Here is a 17,488-nt window from a genome sequence, read left to right as displayed (position 1 = left end):
GATTGTCAGTTTACAATTTTTCTTTTTTAATATTGTCTGGTTTTTAACAACCGGCTCACAAAATTCCTAAAAATTTAACAACTAGCTCTTGAGAGACAATATGAGAGGCTCCAACACACCATTGCCAATGAGCGAAGGAACATCAGAGCATCTTTAGGGAAAGATAAAAAGAGAAAGGAAGAGCAGTGAAATATTTTTTTATTTATGAAAAAAAAATATGGAGAAATGTGGGTTTAGGTCCTTCTCCATTCAAGTGAATACTTAACTGTAGAATGATAATGCTGGTTTGTGGCTCAATGATTTTTGTCCCATAAGCTTGGGGAATGTTTCATGTTAGATCTCATTTGCTGCGTATTCACAATGTACATTTAAACATTACATAGTAAAGAACCCTTTTATACCTAGTGTTCCCCAACTTTTTTGACTGGTAGAATCATTTTTTCCCCACAGAGTACTTAATATTTCATGGAAAATAGATTGAAAAACACTGCCTTGTGGGTACGCTTAAGTATCCCGTCTCTCAACATTTGTTATTGATGACTTCAATCAGACGATTTATGGCATGTCAGTCCAACCTGTGGATATACTAAATCAGTGATTCTCAAATTTGACTACCTATCAGATTCACCTGGAAGCTTGTTTGCCTGTTTTATTTAAAATTTAAAATATGACCCCCTTTGGGAAAAAAATGGAAAACATGACTGTATGAATAGTCTAGGATATTGAATAGGATATTGAATGAGATAATGTATTGATACATAGATCAAAGCTGGGTCAAGGAAGGAAGCTTTAAGGAAGCTAGAGTGATTATTGTAGAGAAGAGAACATTTGGGAGACATAGTTATATTCCAATATCCAGATGACCTTCATATTCATGTTAAAGATGTCCCAGATGGGAGAACCTGGGTCTATAGAATAAAGTTGCCAGGAAGTGCATTTCTATACAATATAGGGGTGAATTACTTAGTGGGTATAGCTGTCTAAAATCAGAATAGATCTTAGTTCTTGATTAATTGGACATTTTTAAGCAAAGGCTGAATGAACATTGGAGGGCCTGTTGAATAGGGAGTTCATCCATCGTGAGGATTGAACTAGTTAATCCCTAAAGTTCCTTCCCGTGTTGGGTCCATATGTTTCTGTTATTTGGGCATAAAACACATACTAGTGTCATAGCTAAACTCAAATGCCACCTAAAAAGTCGGCAGCACAGAAGTAGACTTATACTTCAAACAAACAGGCCATTTAGATAATAGTTTGTCAACATTGCAGAGCATTTATGATCATCTAATAAGCAATACTGAAAATAGATTTCAGAGATAATGTTTAATTTCACAGAGTTTGCATCTCATATCGAAGAGATATTCAGCTATATATCTATAGACTATCTCCAACAAAAGCATAAAACAACATTTTCAGTTGCAATTTACAAACTCAAGGTTAGTGACATGAGTTTACTCACGAAGATCTTTTTTTCATCTTTAAATATTCACACTATTAAGAGACGAAAAGAAACTCTTTCTCTGTTTTATGGTTGAACCATGAATTAAATCATATCTGTGAACACAGCTATAATGGACTGCAACTTTTCCTTTAATGTGGAAAACCTATAACATAGATTTTATCATCAGGCTCTTATACCAGCAGTAGAGTGGACTTTTAAAGGACTTTTTAAATTCCGTTTATTCTTTCCCTTAATATATACTGATTATAGACAATTTGGAGAAACACGAATGTCAAAGAAGAAAAAAAAAATTGCCAGTTTGCCGCTGCCTGGAGACATTTCTGGTGAACACCTTAGTACATTTCCTTCCTGTCTTTTTCAGCTCTATGTATTTTGTGTATGTTTGTTGTACAAATGTGATCATATTGTATCTGTATTTTGTATCCTGTTCCTAAAGCATAAGCAACTTCCTCTGGTTTTACAAACATTTGACTACATAATAATCCTCCTGGTGGCTTCACTATTGTTATTTTTGAACACCTGCTAGTGTAGGATATTTTCATGATTTGATAGTGCATACTATACCTTGAACATTGTGGCCTGAATTGTCAATACAGTCTAGACTATGCAGGGTTTTGGAAAACTGCCTTGTAGGCCAAATTTGTAGATATTAAGGACGTACGTAAAAAGCTGACATCTGCTTATAATTTCCCCTATAAAGCCTTTGAGCATATTCCATGTTAGAAAGCATGGCTGTAAGTAGTTTGTCAAAATTTTAAATTGTATCACTCTCCTTTTACCCTTGAGTTCATGGTCCTTCCTAGATACCTCTAATTTTTTTTTTTTTTTTTTTGAGAGAAAGAGAGAAAGGGGGAGGGGCAGAGAGATAATCTCCTTTTTTTAATTTTTTTAAAGTTATTTACTTTTAGAGTGAGAGAGCATTCGAGGGCATGCCAGCAGGGGAGGGGCAGAGACAGAGGGAGAAAGAGAATCCCAAGCAGGCTCTGCACACCGTTAGGGTGGAGCCCAGTGTGAGGCTCAAACCCACAAACTGTGAGACCATGACCTGACTCGAAATCAAGAGCCGGATGCTTAACCAACTGAGCCACCCAGGTGTAGACACCCCTAATTCTAACTGCCTAGAGGAGAGAAGCATCTGAACTTCTCATTTAGTGTGGAGGAGACTTTGTATTCATCTTAACTCCAAGGAAACACACAACTTTCAAGTGATTCTCCCCTCATTCTATAAAATTCTTTAAAAAGCCAGCTTGCAAGATCCCATTAGTTCCATTCTTTTTTGAGATTGTGGGTGTCCTTAGTACCTCTCAGCTTAGATTTGAAACAAAACACCTTTGAGACTCAGATTCTCCGAGGCCTTACCAGGAAGAGTTTTCCTCTTGGTGTTCCTAGGCTGAACTCAGTTTTGCAGGGAACTATTATTTTGTGCATCTTACACACGGTTAGGTGTTGAAGTTCTGGTGAGGGGCTTACGTGAAAAAATGTTTACGTGAATGTGTGTGGATCATGTGGATGAGGGAATGATGTCCTATGGGATTCTCTTGGATGATATGTATTCAGGGACAAAGGACCAGTTCGAAGTAGTTGGGATGAATCTATCTATAAACAACTTACATATTTAACCAACCACGCTTAACAGATATAGATCCGAATGACCAAGATAATGTGTAAAATGCCTTTTATTTCCTGGGTCAGGAAGGGTGAGTGAAAACATTCACGACATAGTAAGCTTTTTTTTTTTTTTTTTTAAACGCTTATTTATTTTTGAGACAGAGAGACAGAGCATGGACGGGGGAGGGTCACAGAGAGAGGGAGACACAGAATCTGAAACAGGCTCCAGGCTCTGAGCTGTCAGCACAGAGCCTGATGCGGGGCTCGAACTCACGGACTGCGAGATCATGACCTGAGCCAAAGTCGGATGCTTAACCGACCAAGCCACCCAGGCACCCCACGACATAGTAAGCTTTAAGGAGGCGACACTTCAGTGGTTTCCTTCCCAAGCCAGGGAGATTTATTCATTCATTGGTTAATCCAGTAAATTAGGTGGTTGGTGATATGGAGATGAATAAGACATATTTCCTACCTCAAAGACTCAGTCTAGTAACAGACACATATTTAGATAATTTTAACATGATCTCGTAAGAGAGAAGTACATTCGATTTTACGAAACTGTTTCAGAAGGTAGGGAATGAGGGAACATATCAGAGAAAGCTTTCTGAAGGCAGTTACATCTGAATTGGTTTTTAAAGAATCAGAAAGAGTTTTGCTGGCTGAGGAAGGAAAGAGAGATGGGTAAGTGGGACTGTTGAGGCAGGGGTGTGGTGAGTAGATGGTGACACTCCAGGGGAAAACTAGCATCATCCTAGATATGAAGAAGACATGGAATCAAGACTTATGTTCTGCCAGTGCTTATTTGAAGTGCTTATTAGACATCTGTAGAAATGTCAAGCAGGCAGGTAGAAGTGTGTGTCTGCAGTTTCAGGGTGGGGACAGCGCTGGAGATGTAGATTTGGCAGGGACTGGTATATACATGGTATTTACACCTATAAATACTCGATGAAGTTGCCTGGGACAGAGAAGCATATGCAGGGCAGAGACCAGGAAGACATATCGTCCTAACATTTAGAGGCTGGTCTGGGAGAAGGAGCTAGCGCCCTGAAAGGGGTGTATAGAGAGACTGGAGGTAAACCAATCCTGTCACACGCAAAAAAAGGGTCTCAAAAAAGCATGGGATGGTTAGTGGTTCCAAATGCTGCTGGGAAGCAGAGAAAGAGAAAACCAAAGTGAGCCATTGGAAGATCATTAGTGACCTTGGTGCCTTTTCATGAAATGGTAGGGACAGAGCCCTACTACAGTAGCAACCCTTGTCTTTGGGCTAATAGGTATTTGGGCCTCTCTTCCCAAGAGCCATTCAGAAGAAAGGGAGGCAGCTTGTGGCCCGCTGAAATTACTGCTTAGGGTCACTGATCCTTGATTACTGGACCCATCTCAGCTTGTCCCAAGATTCCATACAATGTTCTTAGAACAGTACCCAGCACATAGTGCTATATGAACTTGTTGTAATTATCTCAGTTTCTAGGCAAGCCTTACCGGCTTCCCAGAAGAACAGATCATTTATGTAGACCAAATCATTTTTCAGGAAGTGTGAATATACCAATCTTACACGTGACAAAAACTGAAGAAAATGGCTTACGTATAGGGGTTCCAATCCTCTGGTTTATTGGTCTAGTCCCTCATTCTCTCTTTGTCTCTCCCTCTTAGTTCTGATTGAGGCTCACTGGAGAGCCTCGGATTGAATTATTAAACAAAGGGCAGAGAACGTAAAAAGGAAAACAAGTAACAAAAGGCAGATGCAGAGAAATGCATTTACAAAATCAGCCAAAATAGAAGTACATACAGCACAGTGCATTAAAGTTTTGTACCTGTTTGTACAGGTAGCTGAAAGATGAAAATACAGGGTGGGTTTTTAGTTTGGGTTTGTTCTTTGGTTAAGTGAGAAATACTAACATAGCAATGGAGGAATAATAATACAATGGTACAGCTTTTTTGAGTGGAGACATTTTGAGACTTATTCTACAACTGAACTGTTCTGGAAATCAAGAACAAGGTAGAGAGTGGAGATAATGGAGAGAAGGTGTAAATAATTATAAACTTCCCCTTGGTCTCTCAATGCCTGACCACTCCTTTCAGCCTTAAGGTCAAATTCTGGATATTTTTACAGATATTTTTCACGTGCAAAGTAGAAATCTGTCTCCTTGGAGCATCGTGGGGATTAAGGGAGATCTGCAAAGCGTCCAGTTTATAGTGAGTGCATCATTAATGCATCTTTCAATGACGTACATATACATCTCCTTTTGGCTGATGACAAGTGTTTCCTGGTCGTTTTCCTTATACCTCTTAACTACTGAAGATGCTTTCGATACAAATCTAATAATAACAGCAGCAAACATTTATCACGTATTCTAAATCACTTAATCTTAGAAACAATCCTATGAGGTAGGATTGTTACCCGCATCTCATCACGGCCTCACCATGTGGCAGCCTGGCCTCGGGGCCCAGTTCTTTCCTCAACCACCGCTTCCACTTTTTCGGCAGGACAGACCTGGGCCGCTTTTTTCGGCCATGTTCTGCTACTAGCAAACTCCGTTTTCTGTTCAGAAAACACTGAACCGCTTTCAGTCGCCAAGGGCTCTTGCCTCAGTTGCCGGGGCCCATCAGAAGGTAATTTATTTCACCCAGATGGAACCAGCCCAGCTGCGTCTTTCTCAGACCCAGGAACTGTTCCCCTGGCCGAGCCGCAAGTCTGCACACCCCCCCCCCCCCACCCGGTCTTTTATTTCATCGGCCATAGTGTCACTATTTTGAGTAGAAACACAGTATGCTCAAAGACACAGGATCCCGCGAATCCACCGCGAGCGAGCACGGTAACCGCACGGCTGAGCCAGCCCGGGAATCCATGCACAGACACGAAGGTTTGGGCCACTGATGTGCGCGGGACCGCGGACTGGGCCAGGGACAGAGGGCAGAACGAGAACGAGCGCGGCAAGACACCAGACCGGCAGCTCGCGCACCAGGGCGCGGCGAAGGCCAGGCCGCCCCGGCGCAGCGCGAGGCGGAGAAGGAAGGGGCGGGAGCCAGGAGCCGGGCCGGCCGCTCCCCGCCCCGCCCCCTCTGGTCTCCGCCCCGGCCCTCGCCCCGCCCCGCCCCGCCCCGCCCCTCGGGCCCGGCCCGGCCGCTCCGCCCCTGGGTGACGTCACTGGCCAGGCCAGCCGGCGCCATTTTGAAAGTAGAGTCGCCTGCCCCTGCCGCCGCCGCCGCCGTCCCTGTCGTAGCTGCCGCCGCCACTGCTGGAGAAGGAGAGAGAGCGGGGAAGCCCCAGAGTGAAATCCACCATCCTCCTGACTGGTCTGCCCGCCCCTCCTTCCTTCTTCCCCGACCCCCGCCCTCTCCCCCCACAGGTGCCATCCGCCGCCATCCGCCCTCCCTACCCCCCCATCCCCAGGTGAGGGGGGTGAGTTCAGGAAGCGGCGACCCCGAGGAACCCAGCAGGGTCACCATTTGCAGCGCAACATGGCAGGTAAAGGAGAAATCACCCTCGTCCACTGACAAGGCACCGCTTCCTTCCTCCTCCCTCCATCACCCCCTAGCGACCGTCTGTGCCTCGCGTAGAGCCACGGGGCGCCCCTTGGATTTCAGGGAATTGGTCAAGTGGGGTGGGGTGGGGGTGGGGAGGGTTTGTTGAGGCGAGGGGCGGCAGTGATACCTAAATGGCTTTTTAAATGAGGGCTGGAACCTTGGCATGGGTGGGGGTGGGGTGTGTGCTGGCGAGCCGAGGGGTAAGGCGTGGGTGGGGCGGGGTGGGGGCGAGTGCAGATTTGTTCCTACTCCTTTGGACCCGGTGTAACCTCTGCTCCCCCCCCCGGGGCCGCCCCCGGGTCCCCCCCCCCCCCCCCCGCCCCGAGCTTTTTATACGGATCTTTCTCCATATAATTCCAATTTTTTTTTTTCCTGCTGCAAGCCTTCTTGGGTGTTTATACTAATGTATTTTGTACTGAGAGGGAAGAGTGCCTTACAAGTTAAAATACAATGGGGACCTATGTGCATTTTTTCCCCACTGTGGATACATGTATTTTTGAGACCATGAACCTTTATTTTTTGTCTCGAACCAGCTCCCTTTCGTTTCTTACCCTTCGTGTCCAAAGAGTGCAAGGCCTTGTTAATCCACCAAGTTGCATGAAAAATGTGATTTAAACTTTCCGTTTTGTATGTTAGTTTTTGTGCAGATGTCCTTTTCCCAAAAGGGTTTCGTGGAGTTAGTTAAAATAGTTGTGGAGTTCAGCGATATAAATAGCCAAGGGGATTGATTTAGGTAAAAGCTTGGGGGGGGGGGGGGAAGGATGCATGGAGAAAACCGGCTTGGAATATTTAGCAAGGAATGATGGTGAAGGAAGGAAAAGGTGATTGCTTTGAGGATTATCTCTGTACATTTTGATGTTGCTGAGTATCTTCCTGCTTCTAGTAGAACCAGTTCTAGTTCTTGATTCAGTTTCTTCCTTCATAGAGCCAGGGCATTTCCCTCTTAGTGCTTGGAAGTGAAATAGAAACATTGAGGAACTAAACCAATTCTCCATGCGTTTTCTAATATTTAGATAATCTTTAAATAATCAAACCTTTAAAAAAGTTAACATGTTGGATTGACTTAGGGTTTGCTGTAAACAAGTTGCTCCTTTGGCCTTGTCGAGTAAGTGAAATTAAAATTGTTTTGCACAAGATGATGACAAACGAGCAAAATTGTTTGCAAGGTCCTTTGGACTCTGAGGGATAAGGTGGAGGGAGGCAAGACAAGCTTCCTCTGACAGGCTCTTGAGCATTTATTTCGGTTTCTTTTCCTGTCTGGAGCCCGTGATGTGCTGGTAATGAAATGCAAAGAAATGGGTGGTGAGTGTTGTGTTTGCTGTGTGTGTGCTCTGGTGATTGGGTTCACACGAATCATTACTCCTCACCCGGGCAGTAATGTTTCTGAAGTTTTCTCTTCGTTCCGTGTTTTATGGTAGCTTAACCTTATTAACCCTTCTGTAGGCTTAAAGGAAAACTGTCTAGTTGGTGGTATTTACTTTTCTCTGGTAGGTCTTGCGTGACTGTAAGGCTTTCACTGTCTTTGAGGGGAAGGGAAAATGGAAGTTTTGAACACATGTGCAATGTTAATGGTAGTACATGGCCTTTAGATTATCTCTTACCTGGGATCTCTGTCTCTCCTTAAATGCAGTGCCAGCTATTGGAGACTAACCTTCCGAATTAATGCTCTGGGCTGGTGGTTGTATGTGTGGGCAGTACTAGGCTATTAGTATCATGCCAACCATGGATACCATCTCTGTGTTTACGAGAGTAAACATGAACAGAACTGAGTTTTAATTGGTATGTTTTCTTTTTCCAGGAGCTGGAGGAGGGAATGATATTCAGTGGTGTTTTTCTCAGGTGAAAGGAGCAGTAGATGATGACGTAGCAGAAGGTAAGAAAGCATTTAATAATGCAAAGTTTGAATATGGAATCTTCAAAATCTTGATTACTGAAGGATTTCTTTGCAGCTGAGTCTGTTCCAGGTTAAGAACATACTGTGTTTATTGCATAAGCAATGGAGGAACAGTTTTAAAGTCATCTTTCTGGAAAATAGTCTTCAGGTTTTTTTTTTATTAATGCCTTGTATCATTATTTTTTATTTCTATTAAATGAAAGGAGCACTGGATGATGATGTATTTAAAACCGTCACAAGAAAAATCTAAGGCTTGTATCATAAAGGTTTCCTGGCTGTATAAATTTCTCGTATAAATAAACGATGATGCATTTTCATGTTTGTAAATCATTTTTAGATAATTGTGTTGAAATACGTATCAGCATTTAGCTCGGAAACATTTTTCAAAAATGAATATCTTTTTTGAAGGAAGATTTTTAGTTTTGTTTTGTTTTGTTTTTTAACTTGTGTACTTTGAGAGGGTGATGTTGGTTGACATTCTGTGAAGAAATGCTGACTCAAATGATACATTTTATTGTCTTGTAAGGATTAATTTAGGTGGATAAGAAAACAACAGTGTTGTGGATATATAGCATGGCTTCCTGGGAGCTTATTCTGGTGCAGTTAGAAGCTGGGTTTGATCGGTTGAAGTATTTAAGTCTTCTCCCAAATTTCTTAGTGTATTTCAAAAGCTTAACATTTTGAAACGTTAGGGTTTTGCACTCATTTGAGGTGGTCTTAGGTGCTGGAGGCATTATTTCCCATAAAGTATTTGTGTTATTTCATTGTTCAGAAATATTATTTAAAGTTTGAATTTTAATGGTATCCTGTCTTGAATTACAGTAGGAATTTTTGAACAAAATTCAAACGAATTAAAATGTACTTTTAATTAAAAAAAAAATGTCTAGGGGCACCTGGGTGGCTCATTTAAGCGTCCGACTCTTGGTTTTGGCTCAGGTTGTGATCTCACAGTTTGTGTGATGGAGCCCTGTGTTGGGGCTCTGCGCTGAGAGCATGGAGCCTGCTTGGGATTCCCCCCCCCCCCCCCGCCCCTTTCATGCTCACACACGCACACACACTCTCTCACTCTCAAAATAAATAAACTTAAAAAAATTTGTCTAGTGAAAGTTTATAAATCATCTTTCTCGAAACAGTATTGTCCTATTAAGATTCTGTTTCTCACCTACTGCCTACAGTGCAGTTTGTTTTGAGGATTTCTTTGATGATAGGATGACAACTTTGTATTGAGCCAGTGAAGGGTTTGGATTTGCATGTGCCCATGTCTTTCTCAAAGAAGTGTCTGATCAGTTTGGTGGGTCCTTTGGGGAGCCAACTGGTATCCATTATATTTGTGATACTTTACAGAGCCCTGTCACATTTCTGATGAGTCCTCATCTGTTTTTCAGATGAGAAATTAGACGCTTTAGTTAAGAGAGTTACTGATGGTCACACAAATGGTACAAATCAAGGTTTTCTGGTGAAGCCTATGGTGTTTGACTTGAGAGATCCTAAGTTCAAGGGAGGAGCCATATGTGACTCATTTTGTGATTCCATTACCTGTTGAATAGTAGCGGATATCGGACCATTCATTCTGTGCTGTTGTGTAATATGCACCAAGTTATGAGAGTGGTGTATACTAGAAAACTTCTTTTGTTGATTGCCATTGATTTTTGTATGAAAGATCTGTTGGGGGGCTTCCTAAATGTTGAGCACTGGGGCTGAGAGGTGTCTGGAACATAAACCCTGCCCTGAAGGAGCTTGCAGTTTACTTGTTAAATGGTAGGCAGAAAGACCACATGAGTTTTATTTAATTAGAAGAAATTGATGGTTCCAAACTTAACCTAACTGAATCAAATGCTAGTTTGTGCTATGTATCATGGGATCAGTTGTAATTCTCCTCCTAATGCTTAGGAGCTGTATTTTGCTATTGATTCATCAAATAATTTTCTTTTGAGGTTGTTAAATAATACTTTAACATACAACCCCATCATCTTACCATGTTGAGGCTTAGTATGTACATTTTAATAAAAATACGACTTACTCTAGCACGTGTGTGTATGCTAGTGTATTAAGCATAACAAGCACCCAGTTTTCAAATGATACTCCGTCAATTTGGGGATTTTTGCATACGGCAGCTTACATGTCATAGTGTATCATGTTTATGTTACTAAGGGAAGATTTGCTTTTCCAAAATAAGATTAATATGTTTTCTCCTTTGGTTTAGACCGTAATCTGTAAACAGGTTACATCTAGCTAAATATTTAGTTCAGCTTGCCTGTTTTCTGTTAATGATGCATTGGAAGTTCTTTACCATCAAAAGCTCCAAATTGTCTTTCCTCCTACATGCAGTTAGCTGTCATGGCATACCATTTTTACTTCTGTAATGCTTTAATCTTCTTTCCATACCCACTTTCAGCTTAGTTCAGGTTCTCAGTATCTTTCTTTTCAGGTTGCAGTAACTTCCTAAATTTCCTAAACTTCCTAAAATTTCCTGCTTCTCGTCCTTTGTTTTGCTTCTCAGTTGATCTTAAATGCTATCCCAGTTTTATGTTCCTCAGAAATCTTCAGTGGTCACTGCATCTGCAGGGTTACATTCAAATATTTCAGCCTGGAGTACCAGACCTGTCACCAGTATGACCCCTATTTCTCTCAGTTCATTGCTGATACAGTTCATGATCCAGCTCAGTGGATGCTGTTCTTCAAAAAAATTTTGTGCGCTCTTACTCTATCTAGGGTCTTTGTTTTTGCTCTTCCCACCTTGGAATGCCTGACACTCCTCCCATACTTCATCGCTTATCAGAATCCTTCAAGTCACATTTGTAACTCTTTTACTTCTCTTCCTTTTTTGGGAATATTTTTTACAGTCTTTCTTTATAGCACTTTGTATTTATAATTTACCCTAAACCTCTGCGGTTATACTGTAAACTTAGTGCAGGACTAATGCATCTTTGTGCTCTGTGCAGAACGTCCTATACAAACTTCTGTGCTTAGAACGATGCCTGGCACACAGTAGGTGTTGAGTATTTGTTGAATGAGGGAATGTGAGTGTTAGGAGGCTTTGAAGGGGAAAGAGATGGGGTGAAAAGATGATTGAGACATGCTTCTGGAAATCGTAGAGGTATTTACTCAGCAGGCTTTGTAACTGGATTGATGTTCTACAGCTGTGTAATGGAAAGAAGTCAGGAGACCTTGGGCTTTTATCCTGGTGACAAACTAGTGTATGTCACTTGGGATAAGTGCTTCTCTGCGTTCCAGTAAGCTTAGCCTTAAGGTGACAGGACTGGATTAGATGATTTCTGTTGTTCTTTATACTGTAGTCTAGTTAATTCTGAAAGATGTTTTAGAAAAGAAGCAGCTCGACATTATTACTGCGAAGTTAAATTGTGTGAGATGTTGGGCTCTTTGGGGGCCTTAATTTAGAAAGAAGTCTCTACTTAATCAAGGCTTAGAATTTTTCATTATGTACATTGCAGAACTAAGAATTTTAATGTTTGACCAGATACTCTTATAGACCTTTGGCCCACGTAGACACTTTTTGGGATACTTCTTCTGTGCATAGGTCTTTTTGGGCACTTTAAGTGGTTTACCTTTGGTGTAGCTTCTTGTCAGAGAGAAGGGTGAGGTACTAAAATCTCTATCATTCAGATGGTCTCCTGTCCTGCAGTTTTCATTTTAATCTTTGTGGTAGTAGTAGTAACATTTTATCTATACTTGAAAATTTTCCTTCACTGACAACTTTGTCTCATGAGACTATAGGTAACATAGACACCAGTTCTAGGCTACATAGTTCGAATCCTACTCAGTCCTTTACTAGCTGTGTAATCTTGGGCAAGGTAACTCACTTCTTTGTGCCTGTTTTCCTCTCTCTAAAATGAAGATCACAGTAAAATCTGTCTTAGGCTGTTGTTTTGTTGATTAAATGAGTTAATATCCAAAAAACAGAAACCTGGCCCATAGTAAGCGTGTTATAAAGGATTTAGCTGTTATTATTTGAACACTTACAGTAAGTAAGGAAGAGTTGGAGAATGTGAAAACTGGGGGATTGTCCTTAAAGGTTACTAAGAATTTCTCCTCAGCCAAAGTGAAGAGATTTATACATATTCTTTGGTTCCACTAATATAAAGCTCAAAAAATATTCAGCACTAAACCATAGCCTTAGAGACACATATTAAACTGGTAAAACTTTGAAGAATAGCTACAAAATAATTGCTGTAAAAGCCAGTATGTGGTGGTTACCTTTAAGTGATGGACGGGAGTCGTTCTTGAAAGGGTCTGGGGGGGCCTCATGGAGACAGTGTCTTGACCTGGGTGGTGATTGTACTGACTGATTATCCTGGTCATTTTTCTGTTGATTTGTGATTTGTGTGTGTTTGTTAGATTTCACCCAAAAAGGTGTATGTTTGTGGGGGTGTGTGTGTGTGTGTGTGTGTGTGTGTGTGTTTAAATCAATACTGTACTCTAAAAAGGGTTTAGAGTGAACACTGGCCATCCCCACCTTCACCCACTCTCTAATCCTCCCTCGTCCTTCTGAAGGCAATTAAATTGAACTCCTCTAGTTGTATTCCTTAGTGCTTAATTTTTGTGAATAAAATGATATTTCTATTTCTCATCAGTTTTAGACATTTCCAGTTGACTTTCTAGTAGATGAAGATTAAGCTGTTGTCATTATCACCCCCATACCCCAACGTTATAGCACATATTATGGGTTAAGAAGTCAGTGCTCACAGGGGCACCTGGGTGGCTCAGTTGGTTGAGAGTCCAACTTCAGCCCAGGTCATGATTTTGCGGCTCCTGGGTTCCAGCCCCACGTCTGGCTCTGTGCTGACAGCTTGGAGCCTGGAGCCTGCTTGGGATTCTGTGCCTGCCTCTGTCTCTCTGCCCCTCTTCTGCTCATGCTCTGCCTGTCTCACTCTCAAAAGTAAACATTTAAAAAAAAAAGAAGTTAGTGTTCACATTGTTACGACTATTCAGATATATATTGAACCCCCATCACCTGGCATCATCAACCTATGGCTCATGCTGTCCTATGTATACATCACTTGATCCATTCCTAGTCCTCTGTATTTAGTAATAGAAACACTGATTGTATTTTTAAAATCTGGTTAAACAAATTAGAAAAACCAAGATCATCATTTAAAGTGAAACAGTAAGGAATTTTTCCTAATTTTTTTTGCAGTAGCAATACCTGGTAATCTGTTACTTGCTTAAATTTTACTTGTGGAAATATTAAACATTCAAATACATGTGGATAATCTGAAGTCTGTAATTTTTGGTTAAAAATATGGGACTATTAACCATTCAAGATGGTTACTTTAATTTAATGTAAATTTTCATTATTTAATAGTTAATACTGTTAACTATTAAATGGTAATTTTAAATATACATCATTTTAATGCGAGTATAATTTTCCTCATTTCCGTATTTGACATTCTTAATTTTTTATAGGAAATTGTTTTAGGATATGAGTTTATTACACGATGCCTGTTTTTATGAAACTTGGATCCACAGGCATAGCATCTTTTCAACGCTTGGCTTCCTGTTTACTTTTGGTAGGACTTAGACTTACAGAGTGGTTCTTGGGGGAAAAAATTCAATAGTAGAGCCTAAATATTCCCCAAATAAAGATATAACTAAAATTGTGAAAAACAATTTTTGAGATACCACATGAAATTTAATGTTTTTAAATCCATTCCATATATCTAATGCTACATACAGTGTAAACAATTTAAGATCATTTGTGTTATGTGTTTCTTAGAGTAGTATGCATGTTAGATTTAGGCACTAAGGCCATTAGTAGGAAAAAATAGTAGAACCCTGAAATGGGTGGATTTCAAAATAGTGGCACATAAGCTATATTCCAAAACCTAATGACCCGTAGGAAAGGCCTTATTTAACATTCTTGTATCACATATGATACTCCTTCTTGCCCTTAACACACATTACTACTGATAGAAGTCTTGTGCTCATGCAGTAAATCACTTAGCGTAAATTTGCCCATTAAATAATGTGAATGATTGTATTTATCTAGCATTAGGCAGTATCCTTGTTTTTTGTTTTGTTTTGTTTTTAATTTTGGGGGGGTGGGGTGGTGGCGGGCAGAGAAAGAGGTAGACAGAGGATCTGAAGCAGGCTCTGAGCTGACAGCAGAGAGCCCAGTGTGGGGCTGGAACTTGTAAACCGTGAGATCATGACCTGAGCTGAACTTTAGGTATGTTCTGATACTCTTAGTGAACTAAATTTTAAAATTCTAGAAAATCGTGGAATAAGCAGCATGATGAGAGGTTGTTTGAAGCAAAGAATTTGTTATTAAGTCAGTAAAAAGATTCCCATATATTATGTATTTGCACATCTGTATTTTCTTAGTTGAGTTGCAAGAGGAAAGATAAGCTGTATTTTAAGTTTCTTTTGTTGTTAATAGGAAAATTGAATGGTTGGACATAGATGTTTTATTTATTTTTTATTTTGTTATTTTTTTGCAAAAGTTTATTAGAATGTAAGATTAGAAAGGAAGAATAGTAGGAAAGCTCTCTTTACAGAGAGGGGACATTTGGAAGTGAGTGCCCTGGACATAGATGTTTTAGCTAATCTCCTCAACTATAATCTCTTTACCTTAGGTGATAATGGAAAATACAATTTAGTAACCAAGGGTCCACAAGTGCCTTTTTAGTAGTAGTAAAGAGAAAGTCTTGGTGATACTTAAATTACATTTCTTATAAATAATTGAATTTGATTATTATCACTACATAATCAGCATGAGGAAGAGATGGCCTGGTGATCTTAATCACAGCGGTCAGCATTTATTGGGTGCTTCACTATGTGCCAAGTACTATGTTAGCTGCTTTATATATTTCATTAATCTTCACCAAAACTGAAATAAGTAGATGTTGTTTTTCCAGATTATAGATGAGGAAACTAGGCTAGGAAGATTAATTGTGTATCCTTGAGCAGGTGATGGAACTGGGATTCTTAACTTCAAATTTAATTTCCCTTCTAATGTCCGTAATGTAATTTTTTAATTTAAAAGCTTGCTATTTCTCTTAGTTTAAATGAGGGTATTTTGAGGTTGTTGGAATGTGACTTGTTTAACAGAGTTGTTTGTAATGTCCAGTAGACGTTGTTTTGAAGTAATTAAATCCAATTTGGAGATTTTCTGGATTTTCTAATGGAATTTTTAAGCTAGGATGTTCTATAAGTGGGCTATAAGGGCTTTTTAAATCTTCTGAGGTCATATGTCACATAGTGTGTATACTTGTACATACGTGCATTTTTCTGATCAGAGAGGTCCACACCATTGTCAAAGCAGCTATTTTAGAGTGTGGTCTGATAACTTCTCAACTCTTTCAGAAGGTCTATGAAGTGGAAACTATTTTCATAATAATATGATGCTTGCCTTTTTTACTGTGTTGACATTTGCAGCAGTGGTACAAAAGCAATGTGGGTAAATCTGCCGGTGCCTTGGTGTAATGAAGGCTGTGACACCAAATGGTACCAGTAGTCATGGTGATCTTCACCTTGTACCAGTAGTTTAAAAATGCCAATTTTACATATGAATGTCTTTGATGATGCAGTAAAAACTAATTTTATTAAATCTGAGTCTTGAGTACATGTCTGTTAAACATTCTTTGTGAGAAAATGAAAGGTACACCAAAGCACTTCTGCTGCAGACCAGAGCACAGCGGTTGTCTGGAGGAAAAGCATCGGTGCAGTCACTTGGGTTTTAAGGTGAACTAGCTGCTGCTTTCATGGAACATTATTTTTGTTAGAAATAACTATGGACAAATAAGTGATGATTATTCAGATTGGATATTCAGCAGAAATTTTCTCAAATGGACAGTGAATTTGTTGCCTCAGTGGACAGTATCTGTTGCCCATGATAAAATTTGAGCTTTCAAGCACAAATGAGAATATTGGAAGACATGTATCTGCCATCCTGAGTTGGATAACTTCCCAATACTCAAAGAATTTTCAGATAAGATCAGTAGTAATATTAGTGACTGCAATTTTTCAATGTTATGTAATGAAAGGTGTCAACATTTGGAAGCTCTGTATAACTCTGAATCAGTGTTTTGCAAATATCCAATGCTTGTGAGGTTAAAAAATGATGTATGAGTAAAAATGCAAGACACAGCATTGGATTTTAATGGAACAGACAGCTGATATGATTTCAGATTCCACAAACCTTTAAGAAACTACTGCTTGTCCAGTTTTGGTGTAGTATCAAAGGGATAACCATAATTACCTGAAAAGCCTATTAAAATACTCCTTTTTCAACTACGTACTTGAATGAACGTGGATTTTCTTCATATATCTAACACAACACACTGTGGTGTGTTGAATGCAGAAACAATCAAGAGACAACAGGCATCTTCTGTTAAGCCAGATTTGCAGCAGTGTAAAAACAGTGCCATTCTTCTCACTAATTTTTCGGGGAGCAGGGGAAGTAAAATCTCTTTCTTTTTTTTTTTTTTTTGTTTTTTTGTTTTTTTGTTAATGTGTAGGGCTTATCATTAATATTTTTAAATTGATAAATATTTTAAAATTTGAAAGGCCTTTGGGGACCCTCAGATTTCAATTGTAAGGAAATCCTGCCACCCAGAAATACCTGACAGTTGTTGGTTTAGTCTGTTAGTAGATTTCACTGTATTGATGCTTTAAGAGAGTCTCACAGACCACTAGGTAAGTAATCAGAGTAATATGCTGCTTTTGTGCATAAATATCCAAAGCTTTCCCGTAAAAGCTTTCTTGTGACTTGATATTGTTTCAGCCTACTCCCTTGCTGTTCTTTGGATACCAAGTTAGATCTGCTTAAGCTCTTTCAATCTGGTGATCTTGGTGAAGGAAGGATACCTTTAGGACTTTAAAATTATGTATTTTTAAACTTAACCTCCCTTACAGAGATTACATCCTAGTGCATATTTGCCAAAATACTTCAGCTTTAAAAGTTTTTGAGGTCTTTTCCCACTATCTGTTCAGGTCCTGTTAATATTAATACTTAATGAAGGATTACTGAGTTCCTCAGA

The 17,488-nt window shown here is 39.9% G+C and overlaps 1 protein-coding gene across 2 annotated transcripts in view; it reads left to right on the top strand.

The window, feature by feature from the left end:
• Positions 1-6,225: 6,225 nt before the first annotated feature.
• Positions 6,226-17,488, top strand: part of PPP2R2A (protein phosphatase 2 regulatory subunit Balpha) — an 83,907-nt gene continuing 72,644 nt past the window's right edge. The window contains exons 1-2 of one of the 2 annotated variants that reach the window (XM_040490236.1): positions 6,226-6,536; positions 8,394-8,468. In XM_040490236.1, coding sequence (XP_040346170.1) covers positions 6,530-6,536; positions 8,394-8,468 — 82 coding nt within the window. In that variant the 5' untranslated portion in view covers positions 6,226-6,529. Of the gene's footprint in view, positions 6,537-8,393; positions 8,469-17,488 lie in introns of those variants that run through there. The other variant, XM_040490237.1, reaches the window with a different exon arrangement.

This window comes from Herpailurus yagouaroundi, unplaced genomic scaffold (genome assembly GCF_014898765.1).
Source record: "Herpailurus yagouaroundi ecotype Mexico unplaced genomic scaffold, PumYag 181, whole genome shotgun sequence".
Classification (NCBI taxonomy): Eukaryota; Metazoa; Chordata; class Mammalia; order Carnivora; family Felidae; genus Herpailurus; species Herpailurus yagouaroundi.
Note: the sequence above shows the minus strand (reverse complement) of the source record. Positions and strands in the feature narration are given on the sequence as shown.